Here is a 13,296-nt window from a genome sequence, read left to right as displayed (position 1 = left end):
ATGTTAGAGGACGGGCCATGGATGATAAGAAATGTTTCGATAATTTTGAAGGAGTGGTCGGCCTCAGTTAAGCTAGAGAAAGAGGATATTCAAGCTATTCCAGTTTGGGTAAAGATGCATGATGTGCCGTTAGCGGCATATACTGAGGATGGTATTAGTTTGGTTGCCTCTAAGATAGGTGTGCCCAAGATGCTGGATTCGTATACTGCCACGATGTGTGCTGAGTCTTGGGGCAGGAGCAGTTATGCTAGGGCACTAATTGAAGTTCAGGCGGGGGCTGATTTAAAAAGGAGTGTTACGGTTGCAATTCCTTCTTTAGATGGTAATGGTTACTCTAAGGTGGAGGTTAAAATTGAATATGATTGGGAACCTTTAAGGTGTTCTTCTTGCTGTGTGTTTGGCCATGAAGATAACTCGTGCCCAAAAAACCATCAGGTGGGTTCGAATGGGGAAGCTGGTAAGAAGGGTGATGATTTTCAGGTTGTGGATTCCAAAAAGAAGAAAGCTAACAACCAAGGCCTCCACATGAAAAATCAGAAATCCAAGTTTGTTTATAGACCAATTATCAATCCAAAACCAAAACAACCCTTGAGGAGTTCGAACCAGGTTGCAACATCTAACCCTTTTGATGTCCTCAAGGACGATAATGGAGATCAGGGAGGTGTCACTGTGGGTCGAGTGGAGAAAAAGGTTACTCAGTCGAACGGCAAGCAGGATTCGGATGAGGAGGAGGTTGTTGAAGTCTATAATGAAACTAGTGAGTTTATGACTTCGGGTACACGTCCTTCATCTTCAAGAGCCGGGGCAAGCACATCTTCCACAAAATTCAGCAACGGATAGACGGTTTTCGTGTCGCGTTAAAGGGAGGATGGTGTGTGATTATTTTGTTTTTGATGATGGAGGTTGAGGGTTCTTTAGTTTGGTGTTTATTGTTTGTCTACTTTATTTTTCATGATGTAAAGTAGGCTAGGTTTTGTGGTGTCATTGATACATTTGTGTTTTGGTTTACATATATGGGGCATGTCCTATATACGAACTAGTGAGGAACTCATCCTCACTACTTGTACTTATTTGCGGTTTGTTTTAATAGAATCACCGGGGTAACCCTTTACCCAAAAAACATAACTTTTGACATATAACCTGTTTTGGCAACAATATTAAACATGTTAAGGCATATCTTGCTTGTCATAGGACTAGTTAGGCTTTCCGAATGCGTTTTACGCAAACGACGCGTTAAATTTATGACATCGGGTACTCATCCTTTCTTTTCGAAAGCAGGGGCAAGCACCTCTTCTACCAAGGTCTCTAATGGATAGGCTGTCTGCTTTTCGTCTGAAGGGGCTGCTATTTTGTGGCTACTTTATCTTTGATGATGGTGGTTGAGGATTATGTTTTGTGTCTTGCATTGTTTTGTCTACTAGATGTCTTGTCATGATGTATAGTAGACTAGGTTATGGGGTATTATAGGTATTTGGGTTTTGTTTGTTTTACATATATGGGGCATGTCCTGTATATGAACTAGTGTGGAACACATCCTCACTACTTGTACTTATTTGCGGTTGCATTTTAATAGATTCACCGGGGTAACCCTTTACCCAAAAAGTGGCATAAGCTACCTAAACGGGTCGTAACGGGTCAAAAGCACTTAGGATAGGTTTCGTTTTAGTACGTAGGCTTTGTTAAACCATATTACATAAGTTCCCATACTTATTTGGTTTACGAACCCTCGTACTATCCGATCCTCCGATAGGTCCGTTTATTAATGTAGATACCTATATAGGTGCCGTTTGATTCCGTGATCTTCTAGCATTGCTTGGTGGTTATCCTACGATTCCTAAGCAATCTCAAGTGAGTACATAGTCCCCTCTTTTACTGTTTTTCAAACATTTTGGGGTGAAACACATGTGCCTACTTGTTACTTTCGTGCTTTCTTGTTTTCACATCATATGTTGCTATGTTCTTTAGTACACTTATAGTGCATGATTTCATTACATTGTTTTGCTATGTATGTTTAACTTAGCATGCTAGCACATTGATTTACATTACATTGTCTTGCTACATATGTTTACTTGGCATATTAGCACATTGTTTTACATTACATTACTTTGCTATATATGTTTACATGGCATATTAGCACATTGTTTTACATGACTTTTCTGCTTTGTATGTTTACTTAGCATACTTAGTACATTGTTTTCACATAACTTGTTTACATTTGGTATAACATTTGGTTTGCATAAACGGTTCTTTACTACATTCATTAACATTAGCTACGCCGCTTGGTAGTAAGTAATGGTACCATAGGACTTGACAAATCCCGTTCCTGACACCCTAGGTTTGTTTGGGTGTAAGGAATGACTGAATCCGAAAACATTTTACTTTGATAACCTTTACTCTAAGGTTATCCTGCTGTCTCAAGGCTTGAATGTAATGCGTTAACTTACCACATAAATGTTTGTATCAATAAAACATGCTTTTACTTGGCGAAACATAACTTTTTGATTTATTCAAAATACTTTGTTTTGTTCCTTTTCACTTATGGTTTAAGTAGTCTCATTTTTACTTACCATACATAACTTTTGTTTACACATACATAACTACATGACTACATTTTGGGTTTTAAACATTGACAATGGTTTAGACAAGAACATTTGATGGTTGGTTTAAACATGAACTATATACTTTGGTGGTTTGTTTAAGTGACTTAAGTAACGATATGTGTGTAGTATGCTACAAGCATGGTGGATACGCCGCTGGTACTTCCTATATATAAGTGCTTGTATTGTATTACATGACATACCGTTATTTAAATCATTCAATTTTGGACTTATACATTTTTGCAAATAACATATTTTTCATAAGACTTTGTTTTACAAAACAATTTATTTCATACAACTTACTTTTACTTGGTTATTCTTTTAACCATACATCATTCTTTTATACATACATATTAACTGATTTGTTATCGCTTTTCAAACATTTTTTTATATAAGCAAACACTTAAACCAGATCCATGACAAGTTTTTATTAAACATCTTTCTAAAACCTAAGTCATGAATCCAATTTTCACAAAACCTATGTTACTCACAGGCATTTTTATGCTGGCGTACCTATTTTCACATGTGTTTCAGGAGCTAATGCATAGGACGATCGTGACACGCTAGGGTGGACTTGGGCCTTAGTGATATAAAATGGAGCTAGACTTAGTTTAATTATGTGATGTACTTTTGTTTTCTTCTATTTTAAGTCAATGTAACATGTTGGTTCTTGTTTTAAACGATGTATTCCACCCTTTGGTTATGAATAAAATATTATTTTAATTACCATGGTTGTGGAACAATAATTCTGTTACAACACTCCCCGACGTTTCCGCCACGATTTGATGTTTTACGTGGTCGGGGTGTGACATCTTTTAAGAAACAAAGTACAGGTACAAATTTCAAATTCTTAATCGGATACTTGAAGTACCATTTCAAATCTTTGATTTGATAAAGGTACTATCCTAAATCCTTAATCGGATTCTTTATGTGTCCTAATACGAATGTTATAACACGACAGAAACAAATTCCAAATCCTTATAAAGATCTTCCTCTCTTCATAGTTAGATTCTTGAGGATATTTTAAAGTACTAATTGAAGTCTGTGATTGGATTTCTAGTGTACTTCAAAATGCATTAATTCACAAACGAGCTAATAACTAAATTAACGAGTACACAATTTGGTGATTTTGTGTTTATGTGTAATTCTAAAGCTCGTTATCCGAGTCCTGGTGGAATCTTTCGTATTTTCATATGTTAGATTCTCAGAAGGATACTTAAAGCACCTTCTTAAATCCTTAAGGGGCTTTCTATGCAAATAGTCAGACCCTTGGATTCCAAAGTGCTGATTCAAAACACTTATTTGGTTCCGAGTTATAAAGATCCCTTAAGTGGTCTGTTTAAAGAGATCATACAACGGTCTAGTTAAGGAAGATCATGTGTTGATCTGGTTAAAAAGATCGTTCATTGATCTAGTTAAAAAGATCCTTTGGTGGTCTAGTCAAATCACTTCATGTTTGTTCAATTGATTTTACCCTACACATTATGAAATGAACTGTGCGGACTGTGCAAGGAATTACGTAATTATGGATGCATACGTAATTATGGAATTCAGTGCATAGAAACGATAGTAAGTTTTGTCATGTGTTAAGACCTATAGTGATGAGAATAACGAGACAGGAACAATGTAAAAAGGGCATGGTAGATACGCCGCTGGTACTTCCTATATATAAGTGTTCCTTATTACATTGCGAAAGTAGCATTATTTAAATTACTAGAAGTCCTGGACCTTGGCTAATGTTATCTTATTTGGCATCTCCGACTCTGATTTCAAGCACACACAAGTTTCCTATAATAGTCTTCATAGGAATCCTCCTCCTATCCATTACTCGAAACTCCATGTTTTTGTTATTACAACAACGACATTTTGACAGTTAACAGATTCGCTAAGGATCCAAACGTGACCTAGAGTTTTACTTGGGAAATGGAGGATTCATTCGAAAGCGAAACAATCACAGTTGTCTTCACAAGTTTCCTCTAGAATTAAATTTCGGGACGAAATTTCCTAAAGTAGGGGAGACTGTGACACCTGTGTCACCACGAGCACCAAACAAATGCCAAACCAATGAAATATTGTGTTTCATACTTGGGATTTGTATAAATATGTGTATCTTTTGCACATATCAATTCTTGTTCAATTCCGAGCTTTAAATCGCTTTCTGGAAAGTTATACGCACACTGGTGCGTAAACGTAATCAGTTTAACGCGACAAACATTCTGGAATAGTGAAATAGGCTTAACATACCTTAAATGACCTTTACATAACTTAGAAATAAGTTTTGGAAGGTTTGGTATGGCAAAAACAAGTTTATTCGATCGCAGGGACTATTTGCTTCAAACTACAAAACTATACCGATTCGTAAGGAAACGTACAGTCCGAAACTTGATCATAAGCTAGAATTACCCCATATAACCTAAACATAGCTTAGAAATAAGCTTTGAGTGGTTCGGTGTGCGAAAATATGCTTACATGATCTTACAGGGACTAAAAGTGTCAAAAACGGCGTAAGTTTGCATTTTCTTGCATATCTTACATTCTGACCACATCTGGACATCCAAAATATTTTTATTTTAGTGTCAAAAATATTTTTTATTTTTATTTTAGTGATCGGCATGCAAAAATTCCATTCGTCGCTGAATTTGGATCGTTTTCGCGTCCGTTTGAGTTTCGTCGTAATTTAACGAACAACGCGACCGTACGACCAAACGAGCCGACATCCAAGAGTGTTCCAAGCTTATTTTGAGTCCTCTAAACCTTATTGACCTTGTGGTGCATTGAAAATGGCTTAACGGTGGTCAAAAGGGCCTGAAATGAGCTTAAACCAAGTGCAGGGACCTAAACTGCCAAATTGCAAACTTCTGCTGATCTGGGGAGGCCAGGCGGGGCGCGTAAGGTTGCCCCTATACCTTACGCGGGCCGTGTGAGTTGCCCAGCGACAGAAAATGAATTTCATCATTCTGTTTGATCTTCAGGGGCTGTTTATGCAAATTTCTTGTGTGTTGAGCAAGTTTGTGTGATCACCAAGGCCTCTAATCAGTTCATAACACATGGATGGCTAGGATCTTATGCTTGTTGGCCACACAAACAAGTGGAATGATCTTGTGAAGTTGCAACAACTATAAATAGCCATCCATTTCTCATTTGTTCCTTGCTCATTCCTCATTTTCTTCTCTACATCTGCTATGGGAGCTCTCTCATCTGATTTGGGAGTTTATTCTTTGTAGAAAAGATAGCAAGGACCTTTAGTGAGCCTTCTTTCATTCTTGTATTGCTTTCCTAGTTTAAAAAGTCATAGTGTTTGACTTTCAGTTTGACCAGTCTTTGGTCAACGCAAAGTTCGGTTGAACTTTGCAACGTGATTGTAATCATGATGGTTATAATCCTTAGTGATTATACCAACTGATTACCACGTTAACTAGGTGTAGTGACGAGTCAAAGTTTCGGTCAAAATGCGTTTTAGCACGCATTTTGCAACGAAACTACTTTTAGGTATCAAAACACTTTGTTTTGATACCAAATCAGTAGGTTAAATATGTTTTGACATGTTTAACTCATCACTATTAGTTAGTGCTTGTTTAGGGTCGTAAGGTAAGTGGTCTAAACAACCGCTTAGACTTTCGAACCCGACCCGTTTGGTTGATCTTTCGGATCCGACCAAGCTTAGTTAGTGATCATAGTTGCATAGGGAATAACCACTAAGGTTATACCTTATGATCACATAGGATTGGTTAGTCGTATGCTAGTTAGCTTGTATGCCCATAGGAAATGACCAAAATGCCCTTTTGAAGCATAAATCCGTATTTTGACTATGTGAACATATTTTTGACATATGCAAGACATAAATGTTTAACCTACTGATTTGGTAAAACCCGAATCTCTCTCTCTAGCCTGGCGATTATCGTTCCTCATGTAACCCTATTTTCTTCTTCGTAATCTTCTGATTAACATGTTTGATATTAGCGATTGTTCTCCAATCTCTAGTGCAGATTCTGTTACCAGTAGTGATCGATTTTAAAATTAGGGTTTCTGTTTTCTTTCGTTCTTTATTGCCGACTAGATTAGGGTTTGCTGTTGGTTGCGGTCGTTGTTTTGATTGGATTTCTGTTGCATGTTCGTTGCTTTCTGTTTGATTATAGGAGAGAGTTGCCTGGTTTGTTCGTTCCGATTGGATTCTGGTTGGGTTTGGTCGAATTCAGCTTCTTGGCGGCTAGGGTTTGATCTACTTCAATTGTAGGTTTCGGCTAGGGTTTGTCACGGCTGCCTTGTTTTCAGCCGGCAATCCTGTTTGCTGAATCTCTGTTGACGGCAACTAGGGTTTTTCAATATGGATATGGATAAACTTAACAGTTCTGGTGGAAATCAACAGGATACTCGTGGGAAGCCGCGATTATCCTTTGATGAAATTGCTGCACGGTTTATTGAAGTTGATGGGAACACATTCAAGCCAAAGCGTGGTTCTTCAAACATCATCGATGATCTCACAAAGGTAACAGTTCCGATTAGTTTGGAAACACGAGAGGTTGAAAAGGCTGATAATGTTTGGGATTTCTCTAGCAAGTTTACGCAAAAATCTGACCTATTTGGTGCACCTATATCGGCTGACAAGAGGAAACAAACAGGTTCTGGTTCTGCGGAACAATTATCCTTTGCAAATGTTGTGAAGGATTCTAAAGAGAAGGTTAAGGTAAACTTTAGGGTGATGGAATCGAATGAGGTTGTTGAAGGAGCTGACGTTGTCATTCCAGTGTCTTCAGTTCAACAAGTCACCGACAGGTATGCGAACACCTTGTATGGTTATTTTCTGGGTAAACGGCTGGCGTTTCCTGTTGTTGAGTTCTATGCAAAGAACAATTGGGCAAAGTATGGATTGTCAAGAATTATGATGAATGCTCATGGGTTCTTTTTCTTTAAGTTCACATCGAAAGAAGGGATGGATCAAATGTTAGAGGATGGACCGTGGATGATTAGAAACGTTCCAATCATTTTGAAAGAGTGGTCGGCCTCTATCAAGTTGGAAAAAGAGGACTTAAAAGCGATTCCAGTTTGGGTCAAGATGTATGATGTGCCGTTAGCGGCATTTACTGAGGATGGGCTCAGCTTACTTGCTTCTAAGATTGGGGTGCCTATAATGTTAGATTCGTATACGGCTACAATGTGTGCGGAATCTTGGGGAAGAAGCAGCTATGCTAGAGCTCTTATTGAAGTTCAGGCAGGAGTTGAGTTAAAGAAGAGTGTTACGGTAGCAATCCCTTCTTTGGACGGTCTTAGTCATTCAAAGGTGGAGGTTAAAATTGAGTATGATTGGGAGCCGTTAAGATGTCCTTCTTGTTGTGTCTTCGGTCATGAGGATAGCTCGTGTCCTAAGAACCCGCAGGTAAATTTGAATGGGGATACTGAAAAGAAGGAAAAGGATGACTTTCAGGTTGTAGGAGCCAAAAAGAAGAAACCAAATAATCAAGGGCTTCATATGAAAAACCAGAAGCCAAAGGTAGTTTACAGGCCAGTTGTCAACCCTAAGCCGAAATCGTCCTCAAAGAGTCCGGTTCAGAATCAGGTTTCAACGTCTAACCCGTTTGACATTCTAAAGGATGATAATGGTAATCAGGGAGGTACTACTGTGGGTAGAGTGGAGAAGAAACTGTCAAGGGACAGGGAGGATTCGGATGAAGAAGTGGTTGAGGAAGTCTACAATGAAACTAGTAAATTTATGACATCGGGTATTCATCATTCCTCTTCATCTTCGAAAGCAAGGGCAAGCACCTCTTCTTCCAAGTTCTCGAATGGATAGGTTGTCTGCTTTCCGTCTGAAGGGGCTGCTGTTTTGCGGCTTCTTTATATTTGATGATGGTGGTTGAAGATTATGGTTGTGTTTTTGCATTGTTTTGTCTACTAGATGTCGTGTCATGATGTATAGTAGACTAGGTTATGGGGTGATATAGGTCTTTGGTTTTTATTTGTTCTACATATATAGGGCATGTCCTGTATATGAATTAGTGTGGAACACATCCTCACTACTTGTACTTATTTGCGGTTGCATTTTAATAGATTCACCGGGGTAACCCTTTACCCAAAAAAAAAAAAACATATTTTTGACATATAAACTGATTTAGTAACATGTTTAGGGATAATTGGGCATGTAAGACTTGACATAGCACATAGTTAACCATCCGAACATAGTTTTACGCAAACGACGCATTATAGTGGCTTATACTACCATAATGGGTCGAAACGGGTCAAAAGCACTTAGGTAGACTTCCAAATCAGAATGATAGGTCTATTAAATCATGCCATATGAGTTCCAATACTCATTTGATTTATAGAACTTCATTCTATCCTATCTCCCGATTTCGGATCCGATTGTTTGACATGGTGATTCCATACTAGGTGCCACTTGATTCCTTGATTTCCCAAGCTTTGTTAGGTCACTTAATCAAGGATACTTTCAATCTCAAGTGAGTACATAGTCCCCTCTTTTACTGTTTTCAACTGTTTTGGGGTGAAACATATATGCCTATCTGTTATTTTCCTGAATTTTAAACTATATGATTACACCTGCTTAATACATATTCTTTTGATAAACTAAACGATTACCTATGGTTTAAACACTGATTTTCCAAAACTTAATAAACTAGTTGTTGGATTGTACCTATTTTTATACATTCACCCAGCCGATTGGTAGTATGATATAGCGCTATAGGACTAGACACCCCATTCCTATGTATGGAATGTCAGAAATCAAATTTTAACCAAATAGAAATTGCCTTCGTGGTATTTCTATAGTCTCCAAAGTGTAGTTTGATACACCAAGGCTTGATTGAATACCAAATCACACTTTCTTTGTATATGTTGATATACTACAAAAGTACAGTTTGATGTGCTCTTATGTGATCTCCCAAAGTATATCTTGATATACTAAGTACAAAATCCAACATATGTTTTAACATACTACTTTGTTATTTACCAAAGCATAGTTGATATGCTATTTTTAAACCAAAGCATAGTTTAATATGCTACTGTTAACCAAAGTATAATTTGATATACTACCAACTTTGATATTTCCTAAACTAAAGTATGTTTTGATATACTACTAAAAGCATAGTTTAATATGCTACTGTTAACCAAAGTATAATTTGATATACTACCAACTTTGATATTTCCTAAACTAAAGTACGTTCTGACATACTACTAAAAGCATAGTTTGATATGCTACTGTTTACCAAAGTATAGTTTGATATACTACCAACTTTGTTATTTCATAAACCAAAGTATAATTTGATGTACTACCAAAGCATAGTTGATATGCTATATAAAACCAAAGCATAGTTGATATGCTATTTTTAAACCAAAGTATAATTTGATATACTACCGATATTTTTATCCTTAAACCAAAGTATACTTGAGATATACTACCAAATCTATTATTTTAATTACTAAAGTATATTTCGATATACTATCCATTTAACTATTTCAAAATAAAAGTATATTTTTGTCTATACTATAAACCCTTTTCCAAAACGACACGTTTTCAGAAACAAAACTTTTACATTGGATTCATGGCTATTTGAAAACATAAAACCTTTTCCTCCATTATCCAAAGCCATGAATCTAATACATAAAATCCTATGTTACTCACATGCATTTTTATGCTGACGTACCTATTTTCATATATGTTTCAGGTACTCCTATGTGATGATTGTTGATGCATGCTAAACATAGGATGGACTCGTGCCTTAGCGACTTAAAAACTGAGAAACAATTATTTGTATTTAACTATGTTATACCAAAACATTGAGTTCAATAATTCAATAAAACAAAACTATTTGATCCATGGTTGTGAAACAATGATTCTGTTACAACACTCCCCGACGTTTCCGCCACGATTTGTTGTTTTACGTGGTCGGGGTGTGACAGGGGGGGTAGGCTTCTTTGTATTTGAAGAAGAAGAAGATTTAGGTTTAAGCCCAATGACAACTTAAGTCCCTGGTGTTTTTATGATGAGTCATAATTATCCCAAACATAATTAAAATCTTATCTCTTTTTAAATTTCAAGTTTCAGGAAGTACACAGAACTCCCTTAACTTTGAAGGCTAAACTAACTTGGTAAGTTAACTTGGTTAAGTTATGTAACCTTATAACTCTATCTAAAACTTAACGGAACTAGTTAATTTAATAAATTGGAGAATTTTTAAATTGAGAAAAGATAAAGAAAGAAAAAAAAAAGTTAATTAGTTACAAATAAATAACTATATCGATAATTGAGTCGCGAAAATTCCCGAGGTTTCAAAGGTTAGGATTCAAGTTTTAAAACGGGTCGGATTTGGGAGTTCGTTTTGACGGATGTTACATGCGCAGAGGAAGATAAAATTATGTTTGCTTCCAATCTTTTTAAGAATACAACCTTAGAATGGTGGAATACTATTCTCCAGTCTAGGGGAAGTGACAGAGTCTATAATATGGAATGGCTGACTTTAAGAACATGGTCGAAAGAAAATTTTGTCCACCCAATGAAAAAGAACAAATTGCTAATAAGTTCTTATACCTTAGAATGAATGGAGTAGACTGTAAGGGTTACACTACCGTATTCTTCGAATATGCTAGAATAGTACCAACCCTAGCTTCACCGGAACCAATATTAATCTCCCGTTACATTTGGGGATTAATTAGTGAAATCAGACATGTAGTCAAGGCAGCTAGGCCACAAGCCATAGAAGAAGCCGTAGAACTAGCCACTACCTTGACTGATGAATTAGTACATACACAAGAAGAGAACCAGAGGAAGAACCTAGTCCAAAAGCTCACCCAGGAATTTCGCTACGGTAATTGATAATTCCCGAATATTATTGTGACGAAACCTGAGTTTAAGGAGGTGGTGCATAGAGAATGGGTTAAAACAGTTGAAGGTATCACTATGCTTTCTGTTGTGAAGAAAATGAGGAATTTGAAACCTATGTTGAGGAAGATTCTGTTCAACCAGGGTAATTTACATGCTAGGGTGAATGACTTGAGGAAATCTTTGGATGATATTCAGAGCCGGATTGATCAGAACCCCTTGGATGCTCGGCTTAGGCAAATGGAGATTCAATGCCTTCAAGATTTTCAATCAGCGGCATACGACGAAGAGTGTTTCTTAAAACAGAAATCGAAGGTAACATGGCTTCGAGCGGGAGACTCTAATACTCGGTACTTTCACAATTCTGTGAAGGCCAGAAATGCTCGGACCAAAATATGTAGTATTACGGACCGTTTGGGAGTTCGACATGAAGGTCATAATGTTGCGGATGCTCTTCTCTCGCACTATAAGGAGTTTTTGGGATTTGATGGCACGGTTGAAAATGTTAACATGGATAATCTTTTCGTTAATGTGTTGAGTAGGGAGGCTGCAGTTCATATGGTTGCTCAAGTATCTCGTCAGGAAGTCAAGAATGCCATGTTTAGTATTGGAGAGGATAAGGCCCCGGGGCCTGACGGGTATACATCTGCTTTCTTTAAACATGCATGGGAGATTGTGGATAATGAGGTCACTGATGCAGTGTTACAATTTTTTGAAAATGGGAAGATTCTAAATCAGGTTAATCACACTATCCTTGCTTTGATTCCGAAAAAAGATGTTCCTGATTCAGTTCTAGATTACAGGCCGATTTCTTGTTGTAATGTGATCTATAAATGCATAAGCAAAATCATCACTGATCGTTTAAAAGGAAGTTTGGGAACTCTTGTTAGCATCAATCAATCTGCATTTGTGCCAGGGCGAAAGATCTCTGATAATATTTTACTTACACAAGAGCTAATGCATAATTATCACCTCAATATGGGTCCGGCTAGATGTGCTTTCAAGATTGACATACAGAAAGCCTATGACACGGTTAATTGGTTGTTTCTTGAAGAGGTTTTGAATCGATTTGGGTTCCATCATAAAATGGTTGGGTGGATTATGACTTGTGTTACTACAGTCTCGTACTCGTTGAGCATTAATGGTAATCTTCATGGTTATTTTAGAGGCAAACGCGGGCTTCGGCAGGGTGATCCATTGTCTCCCTACTTATTTACTTTAATCATGGAGGTTCTATCTCTTTTGCTTCAACAGGCTGCTAGTTTTCCATACAAATATCATGCTAATTGTGCTAAGCAAAAAATAATTAATGTGTCGTTTGCTGATGACCTTTTTATTTTTGTGCATGGTGATGTTATCTCGGTTAAAAAGGTTAAGCAGGCTCTTGAGACGTTTACTAATATTTCTGGGTTGGCTCCTAGTCCTGCGAAAAGCACTGTTTTTTTCTGCAATGTTCCTCAAGTGATTAGACAGGAAATTCTGGATATCATGCCATTTCAGGAAGGTGAGTTACCGGTTCGTTACCTGGGGGTTCCGCTCATTTCTTCCAGACTTAGCTTTAAAGAATGCAAAGTCCTTATTGAGCGTCTTGATAAGAAGATTGTTAATTGGATGACGAAGGCATTATCATTTGCTGGCCGGCTTCAACTTATTAACTCGGTTCTTTCATCTTTGCATTAAATATTGGGCTTCTGTTTTCATTATCCCTACTCGTGTTATCAATGAGCTAGAGAAAAGAATTCGAAGATTTTTGTGGAATGCGGGTTCGGAGGGTAAAATTCGTGCTAAAGTTTCCTGGAAAGATGTTTGTTTGCCTAAAGAAGAGGGGGGTTGGGCATTAAATCCATTTCGGATGTGAATAAATCGCTC

General features: G+C 37.3%; 1 protein-coding gene across 1 annotated transcript; it reads left to right on the top strand.

Annotated features, from left to right (window-relative positions):
• LOC110900507 lies at window positions 1-840 on the top strand. The gene has a single exon (XM_022147395.1). The coding sequence runs from the start codon at window positions 1-3 to the stop codon at window positions 838-840; it is 840 nt and encodes a 279-aa protein (XP_022003087.1).
• Window positions 841-13,296: the final 12,456 nt, after the last annotated feature.

Source organism: Helianthus annuus, chromosome 13 (assembly GCF_002127325.2).
Source record: "Helianthus annuus cultivar XRQ/B chromosome 13, HanXRQr2.0-SUNRISE, whole genome shotgun sequence".
NCBI classification, from domain to species: domain Eukaryota; kingdom Viridiplantae; phylum Streptophyta; class Magnoliopsida; order Asterales; family Asteraceae; genus Helianthus; species Helianthus annuus.
The sequence above is the reverse complement of the archived record's forward strand: the minus strand, read 5'-3'. Positions and strand labels throughout refer to the sequence as shown.

What these genes read in the sequence shown, in the direction of transcription:
- LOC110900507 (XM_022147395.1), top strand. Translation starts at nt 1, where the DNA reads ATGTTAGAGGACGGGCCATGGATGATAAGAAATGTTTCGATAATTTTG.